We start from the raw sequence: 15,995 nt of genomic DNA, 5'->3' as shown, positions 1-15,995 counted from the left end.
ACTGTGATGCAAAGAATGAATAAACAATGACTTCATGCCATTCCTGTTTCACAGGGAGCCATAAATATGGGGTAGAAGTTGCTGACTAAGGCACTAATTCAGCAAGAGGTAGAAATTAATCAGGAGGTAATGCCACTTTTATAGGTCAAAAAGGATATGGGAACAGACTAACAGAGCAAAGGGATGGGGCTGAGATCAATTGAATGGGAACAGACATCTTGGACTAAAGTGGCTGTTGCCAGTGCAACCAAGTGCTATTAGTGAACCTGTGTAAGTCATCTTTTATATGGGAGGGATGAGCAGTGGGAAGACTCTTACACAGTCTTTGTAAAGCTATGGTGCACTAATGACCAAAGAGGGGTGGGCAGTGCTGCCAGGGCAGCATGAAAGGGGCTTTGTCAGAAAGGGGCAGCAGTCCTGGGTCTTCCTGTCAAACACCTGTATAGATTTTTCAATCAAAAAAAAAAATTATATTTTCACCAAAAATGTCATTTTCACCAAAAATGCCATTATATCCACAAAAATGTGGTTATAAAATCATACTGGCTCAAATTACAGCAGTTTGCACTTGTCTCTTTAAGGTAAATGGCAAGTAAACCAGTGCCTTAATTTTTCTTTCTGTCCTAGAGACATAAAGGCACAACTATTGTTTTATTCCTGTTTTGGTCATTGCTACCCCTGCTAATTAAATTACAATATTTCATTTGCTTCACTGGTAGTGCTTTCTCTCCTGTTTCTCAGGATTTAGTGGCTTTACAAAGCACGTGCGGGGCTGTGAAGAATCAAGCCCTGTGTTCACAGAGCCTGTCAGATTCTCCTTGTCTCCTTGAAGGTGTGCACCAAAGTCTGCCTGGAGCTGGCTGCATCAGTGATATGTAATCTCACAGCCCAGCCAAGGACAAATAACCCAATTGTGTCGATCTTGAGAGGTTTCTGGGGATTATTCTCTGTATCCTGAAAAGAAGTGAAACCTAATGTCCTGGGAAAGTGTGGTGTGGGGGAAGGAGGTCCCTGCCAGGTGGAGGTGACTGCAGCCAGGCCCTGAAGGGTTTGGAGAAATCTGTCAAAGGCAGCTTCCCTTCCTATATCCTGCCAAGGAAAAAGGATCTGAGCAGAGTCACATTCCACCAGTATTTGGCTGCCACCAGTTTTCATTTCACCATGTTTCTTCCATCTGTTTTAAAAGTGGAATATCTCATCCAACAGAAATTTATCCTGTTTGAAATGCAAACCTGGAAATGGGAAGGGGATCCCTGGCATGGGAGGAGCCTGACCCTTCTGCAAAGCACCGAGGGGCTGTGTGATGCCTGCTTTTCCCTGAAGGTACCCTCTGAGCTTGGGAAGGAGGAAAGAATGGGACCAGGGAAACAGGAGCATCTTCATGTGTGAAGATGTATAATATCTTCAGGTTCCCCAGCAGCATTTGGGATTTATATTGAGTCCCTCCTGACCTAGCAAGGATCAAGAAGGGGGGATTTGTTGTGTGGAAGCAGAAAAATTGATTTGTGTCATGAGAACACAAATGCAAACTGCTGATAACATAATCACATGACTTGGGAGATAAAGGTTACCTCAAGGCAGCATCACCAACTTAACTTCATGTGTGCAATTCCTGACAGGTACTCACTCTTGCCTGTACTTAAAAACCACAATCTGTGAAGGCTGAAGCTTTCCCAGATGATTTGTATCGTATCTTCATGTTCCTATCAGAAAACCTGTAGCAAATGTCTTACCTGTTTTCTTCCTTGCTACAGTTTTAAGCTCATTGCTGGTCATATCCACCAAGGAAATCTGGACAGGGAAGTTCTCTCCTATTCTCTTTTTATCAACCTCTTTCTGTTTATCTTCAGTCTCTTCTTCCTCAGACTAAATGTCACTTTATTGAATATTGCATCATAAATCATGTTTCTACAAAGGCTGACGTATTTTTTACTTCTTTTTTTTTTCTAGTTTTCCTCAATCTCTCTTTCCTTGTCTTCCCTCTAACTGATGCTTTACCTATCTCTGTTGCTTTGCCACAATCTGATTCTGTTCTTAATTATTTTCTCCATCTATTTCATGACTTTGTAACAGGGCTAGTTCTGGAATTCGTATTTCTTCTTATTCTGCTTTGCCCTACTGCTTTTGCAAAGAATGGTCTTAAAGTACTGAAACATTCTTTGCCTACCTGGTTAAAGGAGAAGCGTGGACTGAGAGCAACTTTACCAGTCAGGAGCTCCTAAACTGGAGCTCCAGCTTAGCAGCAGCTTGTCCAGCCTCAGGCAAGGTATCTGACCTTGTTCTTGTTATGAGTTTCTTGAGGGCTTGCATGATTTTTAAAAATATGATAGCTTATTGCAAGAAATGTATATAAAAATATGCTAGCACCTGTCTGAAAACTTGAGCTAGGTCTTAAGGGGTCAAGGTCTCCTCAGCAGCTCCCATTTTTCTGGTCATGGGCAGTCTTTAGCTTTACTTTAAAGAACCACTCTAGAAATGGAAAGTTTATGTCTAATTATTGCTCACAGGTTTCACAGCTGTCATAAGGTTGAGGGACATAAAGATGGAGCAGATTAAGTGTTACATATCTCACATCCATAAACCAGTATTGTCAGTCTTAAAATTGATTCCTCCAAGTTGAGGGCTGCCATAGGCTGCTGGTATTCCTGTTTGTGGGGTTTGTAATGTCCTCGTGCCAAAACCAGATCATGGGGACGTTGCCTAGTATTGGGCCTATGCACTTGCAGCGTCTCCTGAACACATGTTAGTTTCTCCAGCCGCAGCTCTGTACATGTTAAAGGCAAAGTTAATGTTTTTAAATGAATCTAGTGATCTTTATTTACACAACTGATTGCAAGATAATGAATTTGTACAAAAAATTTTCCTTTTGTTCTTTTAAAAAATACCATGGAAGGAAACTCTGCATCTGGATATTGTTCTGTGCAAAGGACAGATTGTTGACATTCCTGGGCAATTCTGCTCTCTGGCAAGGGAGTGCTTCTTATCAAGTGCTCTGATGTACAAGTGCCTGAGGGCTTGTTCACATGGGAAAATCCAGTAGCATTATTCATACCTCTTCACTGCAGAATATGAATACCCACATGGGAGCTCAGTAGGGGTATAATTATTTTGCTCTAGAAAAGTCCAAAGTACTTTTATATAATTTTTCCCCAAAAGAGTTAGCAATGGCACAGGTAATGCAATGCCCCAGGTAATGCAATGCCCCAGAGAAAATGCATTTGAGGACATCAGAAGGGACTGCTTTGTACAAAAGCAGCTCTTTCTTTGTGTGACAGCACATTTCCCTGTTTGAGATCCCCCCTTTTTTTTTTTTTTTCTCCATACAAAATGCTCTGTATCTACTGTAAAAACCCACCTCATTTGACAGAGAAACTAAAACAAACACCATGCATGCACTTATTCACACCCACCCACCCATTCTTTTAATTATCGATCGAGTTTTGCTGCACTTACACTTTTCTTCTGTAAATGCATCCTCTGAACAACACATACAGACAGATGCTATCTGAGCAGTGACTGCAGCTCAGAAGGATGTGCTGTATGCTGATGGAGAGGGGTAGTGCTTCCTCAGGAAAATAAACAAGAACAGAATCCAAATAATGTAAAGAAATTTAACACTTGACAGGATATTATCAGGACGTGCTGCACCTGCAGCTATGAACTTGATTTGCATAGCAGAAAAACAATCTCTGTGCTGTAAAAGTGTGGGGTTAGGAGGGATGGCAGAGAGACTGGGATGTGACCTTTGCAGTTCTGCCTTTTGTGTCTACTCTGCCCCTTGCAGTTCTCGCTGAGTGACCCGCAGCAGGTGGTACAGCTCGGAGAGAGATTTCAGAGTCCTCTGGTGCCCGGTGGCACCCGTGTGCCCCGGCTGAGCACACTCCTGCACGGCTTTCTGCAGCTGCAGCTGCAGGGGCAGGGAAACCAGTGGTCCTCTGAGATTTGGGGAAAACCAGCGACGGAATATTTTGTCACAAATTACCTGGGGAAAGGAAAAAGAGCAGATCATTGTATTTCAGAAGCTATGACTGATGCCCTGCTGCTTCCCTGGGACCGTAGCAAACTGTTATCTGAATCCAAAGTGCCTTTAGCCATTCAAAGAGGGAGGTATAGGAAAGAAGCATCCATAAAGGCTATACTCCAGTTAAGGATGGCCCTTCTCAGGCTGCTCCTGCACTTCACACATCTTTATGAGCAGCTGGGGGAGCTGGGGTTGTTTAGTCTCGAAAAGAGGATGCTGAGGGAAGACCTTATAGCCCTCTATAAGAACCTGAAAGCAGGTTGTAGCTAGGTGAGGATCAGCCTCTGCTCCCAAGTGACAAGCAATACAAGGGGAAATGGCCTCAAGCTGTGCTAGGGGAGGTTTAGATTGGATATTAGGAAAAATTTCTTTACCAAAATTGTTGTCAAGCACTGGAACAAGCTGCCCAGAGTTATATGAGTCACTATCCCTGGAATATTTAAAAGACGTAGATGTGGCACTAGAGGTGTGGACCTAGCAGTGTTGGGTTAACAGTTGGACTTGATGATCTTAAAGGTGTTTTCCAACCTAAATAATCCTATGATTCTGCATAACGAGGGGTGAGGGGGTGGGAGAAGCAGGCACAAGGCCAACAAGCTACATCCCCCCAGCCTTTCTGTTTTGCCAATGCCCCCCACCAACACAAGCTGGGTAAGCTGTAAGACACCTCATTCCAAAGCCAATAACCCCATGGACACCCCTTTCCAGTACACCCACACACTACATCTGTAGAGTGGAGAATAACAACCACTGCTTACACTTGGACAGCCTCAACTTTCAGAGAATCATAGAATCACTAAGGTTGGAAAAGACTTTTAAGATCATTGAGTCCAAGTGTCAATGCAGCACTGCCAAGTCCATCACTATATCATGTCCCAGGTGCCACATCTACAAGTTTTTGAACACTTACAGGGACAGTGATTCCACCACTTCCCTGGGCGGCCTGTTCCAATGCTTGACCATTCTTTCAGGCATTTTTTCCTCATATTCAAATCCTCCCTGGTGCGAGCTGGTGTCATTTTGTCTTGTCCTACCCCTTGTTACTTGGGAGAAGAGGCCAACACCCACCTCACTGCAACCTCCTTTCAGGTAGTTAGAAAGAACAATAAGATGTCCCTGAGCCTCTTTTTTTCCAGCCTAAACATCTCCAGCTCTCTCAGCCACTCCTTACAAGACTTGTGAGCCAGATCCTTCATCACTCTGTTGCCCTTCTCTGGACTTTCTCCAGCACCTCAATGTCTTTGTTGAAGTGAGGGGCCCAGAAATGAATACAGGATTAGAAGTGCAACTCAAGAATGTGACTTCACCATCAGTGGAGACAGAAGTGCTAATCCCCTGCCCCTGCTTAGTCTGCTCTCCTGTCTGTGGCACTGGGCTAACACCTACAGAAAATCATGGCAAATCATAGAGAGAATATAAAGATCTGTTTGTGTGCCCCAAGACAAGATTTCTGAACAGGACACTTACATGGACACATATAAAAACCTGAATGTCTTCATCTCACAGTCTCCTTGTACTTACTGTGCATTTTATAGTCAGTGTGATTTTTAAAGGAATGGATGCATAAAACAGCTGTGTCTACTCACTTGCAAGTTGTTATTGGCTCTCTGTGCTCCACATTTTCTGATTTTCAGATTGCATTTTGAAAAGCAATCAAAGAAATTACAATCTTCGTCTCCTGTGCACTTCTGTTCCAGGATGTCTCTCATTTTGGGTTCAAAAAAGGCCATATCCACATCAATGGCCACCACCTGTGAATCAGAACATTCCATCAGATCTGGCACAGCACAACCTCTGGGATGGGGCTGAGCAGGCATTCTTTGCTGCTGGCGTTGGGAAATGCTGTGCTGAAAGCATCTGCTGGTGGGGAACTGGGATCATAGAGGCTTTATTTCACTTAACTGAGCCACACTAACCTTATAAACACCACTTTTTAAACAAAAACATCAGCCAGTGCTTATGACACCAAGAATGGAAAAATTATTTGTCAACAATATGCATCCCTGGGGTCAACTGGATCAATTCACCTTAAAGTGGACCTCTCCAATCTGAAGACTGATTTACTTGCTGGTGCAGCATATGCAGATGGCACCTCAACCTCCCAATTACATGATGGTGCACGATTACCCATGGGCCAGACACTATAATTTAGAACTCAACATTCAGACTAAACCCCTGACTTAGCTGCTGTGGAGAGGAGCAGTGGGATGTGCAAGGATAGCTGCACGTGATACAGCTCCTGCAAACCTGTCCTTGCATTCTGTGGGTTTGAGTCTGTTCAATTGTAGAAGGAGATCCCTGACTTTGCTGAAAGCTGGGTGTGGCTTTGGCCAGTCTTCTTTGCTATGGTTTGACACATTTATTGTGCACAGTTCATGTTCTTATAGTCCAGAAATACGTCTTGTAACAGTGCAGCCAGAAGCTGGTCACAGCAGAAAAACCCTGAGTGGAAGGGGTCAGTCACTTTCCTCTGAGAGCACGAGGCTCTCAGAGCAGTGCGTACGCAGCACCAAGTGTTTGCAGAACTGCTGCCCGTGCTGGGGGTGACACCTCCCTGGAAGCCAAGGGCTGTGGTCTCAGTTTCTGCCAGTGCCACTCCAGCCCTGAATGGCTCACTTAAAGAAATCACAGCAATGAAGAGGGAAAGAAAGAAATCCAGTATGGGGATGGCAGCTGCCTGATGTGAGCCAAGCTGTGGGTAACCACAGGGAAGGAAGCTTGTCTCCAACATCATGGATGTGCAGCCAGCAAATGTTCACAGCTGCATTTCACACTTGACAGTCAGGATCAAGGATGTTCTCTCTCAGCATCTGACACACATTTTCGTAGAGGAAAATATCTGGGACCTGGGCAGAGCAGAGTTACTTGGGCTCAAGTGATAGTTTCATTTTTCAGATTCCACCTCCCAAGTAACAAGAGAAGATGAACTGTGTGACTGGAACAGCAACTGGATCAACCCCAGGAACTAAAGATGTCTGGTTTGGTAGAAGGCCAAATAAACCTTCCACAGGCAAAATAAAGAACATGGTCTAATCTTCATTTTGTTCTACTCCTTTTTCCATAGGGAAAAAATTTACAGAGATGAGGCGTATCTTAAAAACATAAGTATTTTTAAGCATTTTGGAGAGCTCTATAATGATGATGTAGCCTAAGGAATTTTACATGTTTGGACAGACAATTTTTTTTTTTTTTTTGGTTCTTTACTTCCTTAAGCTTTCTGTGGTTTTGCTATTTAGTTCTTTGGAGAAGAGACAGTGAGAGTACTGCAGGGTTTGCCCAGTCCCAGTGTCACTGTTCCACCTCCCAGATGGGGTCTTTGTCAGCACATTTGACAATCTTATCCATTGCTCCTCTAGGAAAATCAGCCCTGGTTCCGAAATACATGGCTGCCAAAGGATTCAGTGGCTTCACTGAAATTCTTTTACAAAAATGTGTGGGCATCTATCGATGTTGCGTTCCCCGACGCAGGAAGAATGATGCGCGGAACTATGCACTCTTAAAACTTCTCAAGAAATACTAAAAATTCAAAAGGAGCTTTTTCTCTACATCTGTTTGCATAAATATCTATAATCTTTTTCTCACACTGCTATTGAGTAAAATTATAGACTTGTGAATAAGCAGACTCAGGAGATTAATGCTCAGTCTGAATCTGTTTGTGCCTCGGTTCCTCATTTTTAAGAAGTAGATATTTAGTTCCACTTTTCTTTTTGTGATCTTAGAATTGTGATCTTAGAATATCAGAAGGTTAATTAATTACTTTATTATGCTATATTATACTATAACTATATTATACTAACAAGAAGTATTACTAACTAACTAGTTAGAAAACTCGTGACTCTCTCTCGCGAGTCCTGATACACAGGTGGATCTAATTGGTTAATTAATCTAAACAACAATTAGTAGAGTCTAAATAACAAATTACTCTTCAGTCAACAATCTCTATAACACATTCCACATGTGTACAAACACAGGAGCAGTAAATGAGATAAGAATTGTTTTGATTCTCTTTTCTCTGCTTCTCTCACAGCTTCTCTCAGGAGAAATTCTGAGAAAGCTAAGTCTCTTTCTGTTCAAAGGACAGGTGAATACCACAGGCATCCAGCTAGACCCTGTGAACACACATCTGGGTGACACTCTGCCTATAAACAGCTACGTTTTGGTGGGCTTTGCTATGTCCACAGATGGTGAAAAAAGTTCCTAAGGAAATACAGGAAGGACCCTACTTGGCTCATTACCTGATTTAAAATCATGTTTAACATGTTGTAATCTTTCCAGTTTTCCCGGAAGTATTGGTAAAAGAGGAATCTCTCCCAGAGCACTGTGCACTTGCCCAAACCTCCTTCTAACTCTACCTTATGTGGCTTCATGGCAGCTTAAATTTCTCCTGGATGATCTACCAGACAGCTCCTCTCTGCTGCAGGAGAGCATGTGAAGGCTGGAGGCTTATAACCACCACATGAAAATAATCCTCAAAGTAAAACTATTGCATTCCAGGCACATTTCTTTGGGCATTAGAAGTCTCATTACTCAAATGAGGAATAGTGGTACAATTGTGGGTTTCTTTATTATCCTATACAAGAAACCAACAAGTGAAAAAATTGCTTAAAACAAACATAAGAGACAAAAAAAAAAAAAAAAAAAAAAGCTGCATTGCTGTGTTCCCATTCTGGAACTGGTTGGTCACTGAAAGATCCTGGCAAAGCAAGCCTCACCAAAAGGACTCATAAGAGAAGACACATCTGGTGTTCATCCCCTTTTCCTAAATGGAAAATATTTTCTTGTAAGTAGGTTGTGAAAGAGATGCTCTGGCGTGTGCTCAGCTACAGGCAGCCACAGCCCTGAGTAACTGAGGAAGACGGGCAAAGCCTGCCTTGAGGAATTCCTGCTTTGCATAAATAGTGGTACAGCTTGCTTATTTTCTTGTTGTAGCTCCTCACCCATTCCCTGCTCTGCTGCTGTATTGCACCTGAATAAACAATGGGAGGGGAGGGAAGGGTGAGGGGGAAACACTCTAATTGATCTTAATGGCTGCATGTTTCAGTAGTGTTTGTCTAGTACTCTGAAGATACAAGTGTTACATTAATACTCAGTGAGTACTAAAAATAGTCTTCAAGTCCCTGAAAATGCTTTCTATTCACTCAGAGTGCAGAAACTCCACTGATGACACTGCAAATTTGGAGTAAACAAACACTAGTTCAAATATTTACTCACTGCATGGTACCCCCAATCTGTAGACAAAATTCCAACCAAAGCCAGAGGAATTTCTGTCCACAGAATGAATGTGAGCTGCACTACTACTTAGAAAATATACATAGCTATAAGGTCTGATTTACAGCTGCACAATGAAAAGTCAAAGAGTGACAGTAGTAAGGAGTTTCATGTTGCTGTCCTTGCATAGTTTCCAGACCAGGTAAGCTGACCATGGAAGCACAAATATTTATGTTTGGATGTGGGGAGTTCCCCTTATGTCAGACCATGAATTCAGCCTTACCTTTCAAATTCATACAGTTTTTCATTTCAGCATCACTACCAGAAATATGCCTCAAATTACAGCTTCATTTAGAGCTTTTGAAATCTCCTTGCCTCCAGGAGGCATCCCTCACCACATCCAAGGGATCTTGCACTGGTGCCTTTGAAGAAGTGAAACAAAACGGAAGCAAGCGACAAGTTTATGAAGTAAGCAGCAGGATTTAGTGTTCCAAAAATGTGGCTGTACACATTACAAAGAGGAAAAGCAGCAGAGAATCTCCCTTGATGCTTGTAAATTCATTGGCTTTGCTAATACTTAGCCAAAAGCTGTACAAAGAGGGAAGTGTCATTTTTACAGTCACCTTCAGACTAGAATTTGACCTCAGATTCCTGGAACACTACCCCAAAGGCCTAACTTACCGTGAGATCGTGCCTGATAGCGAAGTTTTCTGGTTTGATGTCACACAGGTGAAGTCGGTGAGAGAAATCGTTATCAAAATGCTGCACCATGTCCAGAAAGCTGAGTGCAATGTCAATGATGGCTCTCACCCTGCTTCTGTGTCCAGTAAGGGAGGGGCCGATCACGTTTTCCAAGGGAAAAAGAGTTTTGTGCCAGGCATGTCCAGCTGTGAGATACTCTACAGCATAAAAGTGTCCACAAGAGCCAATAATTCGTAGCACATGTTTGCTGAAGTCCTGCAGCAAACTGAAGTAGATATATTCTTCCTGCTGGAGCAAGGACCACATGCTGGCCACCTGTGCTTTCCAACGTGGTCCCTTCTTCCTTGTCCACAGGGGCCCCATGGTATTGTTAGACAGTTCTAGCCCCAGGGCATTTTTGACCTCCAGAGCTACCATAAGCAGAAGCTCTGTTTCAGGGATATCCTGTGTTTCCACCTCCTCTAGCATACTGAGGTGCTGGTAGCTGGAAAAACTTTCTTTTTTGGATTTCAGTATGATGGGCTGTCCTCTCCAATCAGCCTGAATGACCTTCTTACCTCTGTCATAGTAGAGGCAGTGTTTGTACACCAGCTTCTGTGCCACACACAGGTCTTCACAGAGGTCCCCAGTCAGGGCTCCACTGCTGTAGTCGAGGCACTGGAGTGAAAGAGCAGAATATTCATAGCAGAACCATACCCCTAAGGACCGTGCAGAAGAAAGACAAATAATGAGCAACAGTTCTAAGCTTGAGAGGTTTGTAGCAGTCATGGAACTGCAAACACACACCTACAACCGCTGGGTAATTCAATGGTTTTTCAGAAGTCTCTAGAGATCTATTACTAGGGGAGTTTTGCTTCAAAACAGGGATTATGGGGATGGTAAAGGGCAGGCTTTTCAGGGGCAAGGAAAGGGACTGGATGACCTGTTAATCTGAAACTTTTTACACATATGAGTTCAGTGAGACAAACTTTAAACACCTGGGCTGTGCTGTGTATGATTATGGGTTGTAATGCTTTAAAGCCCATAGTAATGCAGGATTTCTCTGCATGGTTCAGGGCAGCATAACTCAGACATTACCACTAAAACTAAAGGAAAATCCACACGTAGCTGGATTGTTGGGACATTTCACAGCTCTGCATGTTTCAGCCTTGCACTCAACATACCCTGAAGGAAGCTGTGATAACCTTCTCCTGTATCACCAGAAAACACAGAGGTTGCATTCAGTGAGTTTTGGACCAAGAGCAATTCAGAATTTTTGAGCATGTAAATGCTGCAGAACACAATGACTCTCCTCGTTTTTTATGTAGTTATCAGAAGTGACATTTTAATTTTGATTGCTTCAATACTTAATCTTTTTTTAACTGGAAAGAAATCAGTCTTTTGAAACAAGGGAACTGTTGCTTGATAGTTTAGTGGTCAATGCAAATTAGTGCAAGAGCTGCAAGGATTCCCTCACCAGTCCTTCTCTCTAGCCAGAATAATTTCCATAATATCATTTCCAAAAGTGGGGGCAGTTGATGTATTCCTATGGTCATTCAGAAGTGCAGCTGTAGGGACTGCTTTGGGTTGCTCAGTAGAGGGGATGATCAGAGGTCTCTGGTGAAAGTGGAATAGAGGGGGTAGTGTAGAAAGCCAAACATCTGTGAGGCAGCTTGACAGTGTCATCCACCTCCATTGCTTTCTGGCATTTGAACCTTCATTTAAACAAACTGGCAGGTCCCCCCTGCACGTGCAGAACTTGCAGTGGCTGCCTGAGCCCCACCTCATTTGTGACTGGCTGTTACACGAGGAATGTGATCATAGCATTCAAGTAATGTATTTTTCTTGGTACAGTCCCTGACATGTGTACATCAGAGGAATATGTTCTGATGCCAAGCAACATTTAGAATCCAGCCTTAAACAACACACTGGGGAGTGTGTGGAGGATTAGGTCCAAAATCCAAGAATGGTGATCAGTTGACAGAAACAGCTCACTGAGGGCAGTTCAGAGAGACATCAAATTTATTTATATTCTGATGTTCTCACAGCCCAAGTGAGAAAATGCAATGCCAGCAAGGAGAGTCAGGTAGGCAAATTCTTGCATGAGTGTCTGGACACTGAGTCCATGCATGGACACACATGATGATCTGTATCCTCATCAGGATGACTAAAAAAACTCACTCAGACTTCTGATACTGACTCAGACTCAGATCTGCAGACTTCAGAGCATGCAGATCAATGTTCTTGCTTTTGAACATCTACTCCTACTAATGTAATACAATTTTACTCTACCTTTTTAAGTAGGAAATGTAGTTTTCTCAACAAAAGTAGGTTAGGAGTTCATACCATCTGGAACTCTAAGCAATTTTAGAAAGAAAACTACAAACAAGGAATTTTAGGGGTTTCTTTCGATTGTAAGTATAAGCACACTTAAAACTCTATTGACAGACCACAATCTAATTCTCTTCTTGTACAGTAAGATAAGATAGGACTTTGTCATGTAATTAGGTTCACATGGGTGGACACTTGCCCCTGTGGGAAATTTTACTGTGGTTCACTGTGCTTGCCACAGTTCACTCTTTGAGGGTTCACATGCATGGACTTCTGGCTTCTAAAAGAACACACGACCATGACCTGTAGCCAAACATGTCAAGGTGCAGCTTATTTTCCTATGTTGATATCATGTCATTCTTAACAGCATTAGTAAAAAAAAAGTAGTTTGGAAAAAGCAGGATCAGATTTCACAGGCAGAGGAGACAGGTCCTTTTTGAACCTGGTTGCTGTTTAAGACTTTTCTGCTGTTTTTTCACTTGATGCTATAAATATTTGATTGTTAACCTAGTATCTGAAAAACACTGTCAGAATCATATTCTTCTTACAATGAACTTGTGCAGTGTTTTTCAAACTGGTATCTTGGAAGAAGAAGAGTGGAAGAAGACTTGACCAAAGAGCTCATGGTTTCACAATGATGAAACACAGATCAGCCTTCCAGAAGTGCATTCTCAGCTGGCCACAAAGGCAAGCAAGGCTTTCAAATAGGCTTCCTCAAGGAAGCAATCAAGAAGATTGAACCATTTCCTATCTGCCTTTTAGGCACAGTCTGCACTGGTAGTTCATCTTGAAGCAATTATTTGAACCTTACATCCATTCTAAACACAAAGTTTTACAGGACAGTCTCCCATCATATTGGCATAGCTTGTACTGTTGTGCTCCCCAGTGTACTAGCTTGCTAGTACTAGTATTACTAGTATTAAAACACAAATCTGGTGGACTTAAAACATTTAACCAGGTAATATAGATTACCCTGCTATGACACGATGGACCGTTTATTATTTACCAAAACAGGAAGCTTTCCACTAACTGCAGACTTCATTATACATCATCCTACTGGTAAAAGGAAGAATCAATTCCCCAAAGAAATATTTCAGAAATGGTCCTCCACACTGCCATCCCTGTCTTAATGACTGAAGTTTGAGATCTGTTGATGAGACAGTTTTAAATCGACCTAGTGATCGACCTTTGAAAACCACAGATTCTTCTTTAAGTGCCAAATACTTAAAACTAAAATATGAAAGTGCTACTAAGCCAAAAGCCTTATAAAGAAGCAGCTGTACTACACAAAAATGCACACACAAGCATGGTTTGGACTCACTCCTATGTAACTTATTAAAATTGGCTACATTATTTTTAATGTCTTCAGTGGACTTATCAAGGTTAGTTTAAAAAGCTAAGTTAAAAAAATTATCAAGATAAGTTTAAAAAGTTTTAAGTTTTTAAATTTATGTAAAAGCTTAAATTAATGTAAGCCTTGATAAGGATTTAAATAAATTTAAATAACTCACCATACCACCATCAGTGCCCTGAAACTGATGTTTTGCCTAGTTAGCTACTACTTCTATGTAAATGCAATTCAGAGCCAGGTTTGGAAGGCATCAAAATTAATTGATTTCTCTAGAGGGAACAGAAATTGATTGCTATGACTTAGTGTGTTCAGTGTAAATGAAGATGAGACTGGCATTAGGAAAGAGCAAGGGGATTTTTTCTGAGAGTTATAGTTGGTCCCTGCAAATTGCCCAGTGCTATTTTAGCCTTCTTAGTGCAATACACATCTGCACAGATGCATATCTTATCCAGAATAAAGAAATAAGACCTTCAGAAATACCACTTGAAAGGGCATTTGCACCCACTTCCTTAAAATATCTCATCTCCTACTGAGAGATGACTAGTAAAATAGTTTTTCTTAGAAGCTGATTTTTGCTTAATAGAAGGTGTGAGACTCAAGCTATCAGGTTATTTGTTTCACGGATCAGTTGCACTTTCTGTAACTGTGAAACTCATGCTATGTTCAGAAAATGTAGAAAAACTTATTTGGGGGCAGATGAAGACGAGTTCATTTTCTAATTATTCCACTAGAAGGACAATCCCTTTCTAACGTCATCTGGGAAAACTGTTGCTTTCAAACCTTAAGGATACTGCTGACGATCCACCTACTCACAGGCAAGCACAGCAATCTCAGCTACTCTTCCTCTGGAAGCAGGGTCTGAACCTGAGCTGTCACAGTGATAGAGACAACTTTCTAAGCTTGCGACTGAAATCTGATCCCTGGGCTTTTGAAGCCCTGCCTGATGCTTTCCAAACTGAAGAACAGCAACAAGTCTCTGTCCATCTGTTTATTGGTGACTGCGATGGCAAGGACCCGGACCTCCCTGAGCTTGGCAGCTCCGTGCACCTCCATATCTCGGTATTCTTCCCGAGCACGTAAGGATGAGGCAGGAATCATTCCTTCAGCTGCAAACCTGAGCTCAGCCCTTCTTCCATCTGGCTCCTGAGGTACTGAAACTGGAGCTCACTGCCATTAAAAACACGCTGTCAGGACCACTGCCTACACTTGCTTTTCCTTTATTATACAGAATTAAGGAAAATCTATGGTCAGTTTTTGCTTGTTTGCAGTGATAGATTATTTAATTCCCACTAGGATTCCTCCTTTCCCACCTAACCACTGGCACTACAGATACTCTGACTAAGAAACAAAATTGAACTAAAAGCATTAACCCACGCTGCTCCTCTTCTCAAAGTCTTTCCTACACAATCCTAAATATGTTCATTATAATTTTTAAGGGAAATTTTAATGAATATTCGCAAATCCTTTCTTGAATTTTAACCACATCTTACACGCCAACCCCCACCAGACCATAAATGAAGCGATACAAGCTGCCTGGCACTTCTGAAAGACGACTTTTGTACGAACAGCTTTTCGGCTAAAAACAAAAACCCCCAACACCCGGAGGAAGGCTTTCCTCCGCTTCGGAGCGTTCGGCTTCGGCAGCGCACCCGCATCCCACGGCCGGGAGCCGGCCCGCCGCCTGCACCTGACTGCGCCCCGGGGAGAGAGGCAGGGAGGGAGGCAAGGAGGGAGGGAGGCAGGGAGGGAAGGGGGTAGGGAGGCAGCCGCCCGCCCGTGCGCACCGGGGGCGCCGGCGATGCGGCACCTCCGGCGGCCGGAGCCGGGCAGGGCGCCCCGGAGAGCAGCTCCGACGGACCTCCCGCGCCTCGTCCTGCCGGGCAGCCCCCGGGAGATGCCTCGCGTCCCGCCGGGGCACATACCAGCCTGGCCAGGATCCGGTGGCTTTTCTCGTCCGTGCAGCTCTCGGAGAAGACGCTCCTGTGGAGGAGGAACAGCGCAGCGCTCACCGCCACCCAGCAGGCAGCCCAGAGGAGGAGCAGCAGCAGGGCGCATCGCCGCCAGATTTTGAGCCGCAGCCGCTTTAAGCCCCTCATCGCCGCACCGGGGCTGGGCTGGGGCAGCCGCTTCAGCTGCGGCGGCCCCGAGCGAGCGGCAGCGGGGCCGGGGGAGCCGCGCTGCGCCCCCCGCACGCCCGTCCCACTCCCGCCGAGCCCAGCGCCCGCCGCCCTCCGCCGGGCTGCCCCGGCCCCGGCCCGCTCCCGCCCCCTCCCCGGGCCGGGGCTGCCCTGGCGGAGCCCGGAGCGCCCCTTTTGAATTTAAGCCACGTAGTTCCGCCGGCTTTTGTCTGCGCTCCCCTGTGCCAAGCGGCCCCTGCAGCCACTTGGCGGCCGCTGCCCGCGC

General features: G+C 43.8%; 1 protein-coding gene across 2 annotated transcripts; it reads right to left on the bottom strand.

Annotated features, from left to right (window-relative positions):
• Positions 1 to 2,789: 2,789 nt before the first annotated feature.
• On the bottom strand, positions 2,790 to 15,789 carry DIPK1C (divergent protein kinase domain 1C). 2 transcript variants are annotated; one of them, XM_053948111.1, is made up of 4 exons: positions 15,515 to 15,789; positions 9,911 to 10,629; positions 5,608 to 5,772; positions 2,790 to 3,982 (listed from the first exon to the last, which is right to left on the bottom strand). In XM_053948111.1, the coding sequence occupies exons 1-4, from the start codon at positions 15,645 to 15,647 to the stop codon at positions 3,767 to 3,769; spliced, it is 1,233 nt and encodes a 410-aa protein (XP_053804086.1). In that variant the 5' UTR covers positions 15,648 to 15,789; the 3' UTR covers positions 2,790 to 3,766. The 2 variants fall into 2 exon arrangements, with proteins under 2 accessions (XP_053804086.1, XP_053804078.1); XM_053948103.1 differs by having other exon boundaries at positions 9,911 to 10,588.
• Positions 15,790 to 15,995: the final 206 nt, after the last annotated feature.

Source organism: Vidua chalybeata, chromosome 1, assembly GCF_026979565.1.
Source record: "Vidua chalybeata isolate OUT-0048 chromosome 1, bVidCha1 merged haplotype, whole genome shotgun sequence".
Lineage (NCBI taxonomy): Eukaryota > Metazoa > Chordata > Aves > Passeriformes > Viduidae > Vidua > Vidua chalybeata.
The sequence above is the reverse complement of the archived record's forward strand: the minus strand, read 5'-3'. Positions and strand labels throughout refer to the sequence as shown.

Coding starts and splice junctions, on each gene's coding strand:
- DIPK1C (XM_053948111.1), bottom strand. CDS start 15,647: ATGCGCCCTGCTGCTGCTCCTCCTCTGGGCTGCCTGCTGGGTGGCGGT. Junction 5,773..9,910: donor CTATCAGGCACGATCTCACG/GTAAGTTAGGCC, acceptor TCTGATTCACAG/GTGGTGGCCATTGATGTGGA. Junction 3,983..5,607: donor GAGCCAATAACAACTTGCAA/GTGAGTAGACAC, acceptor TCCTTTCCCCAG/GTAATTTGTGACAAAATATT.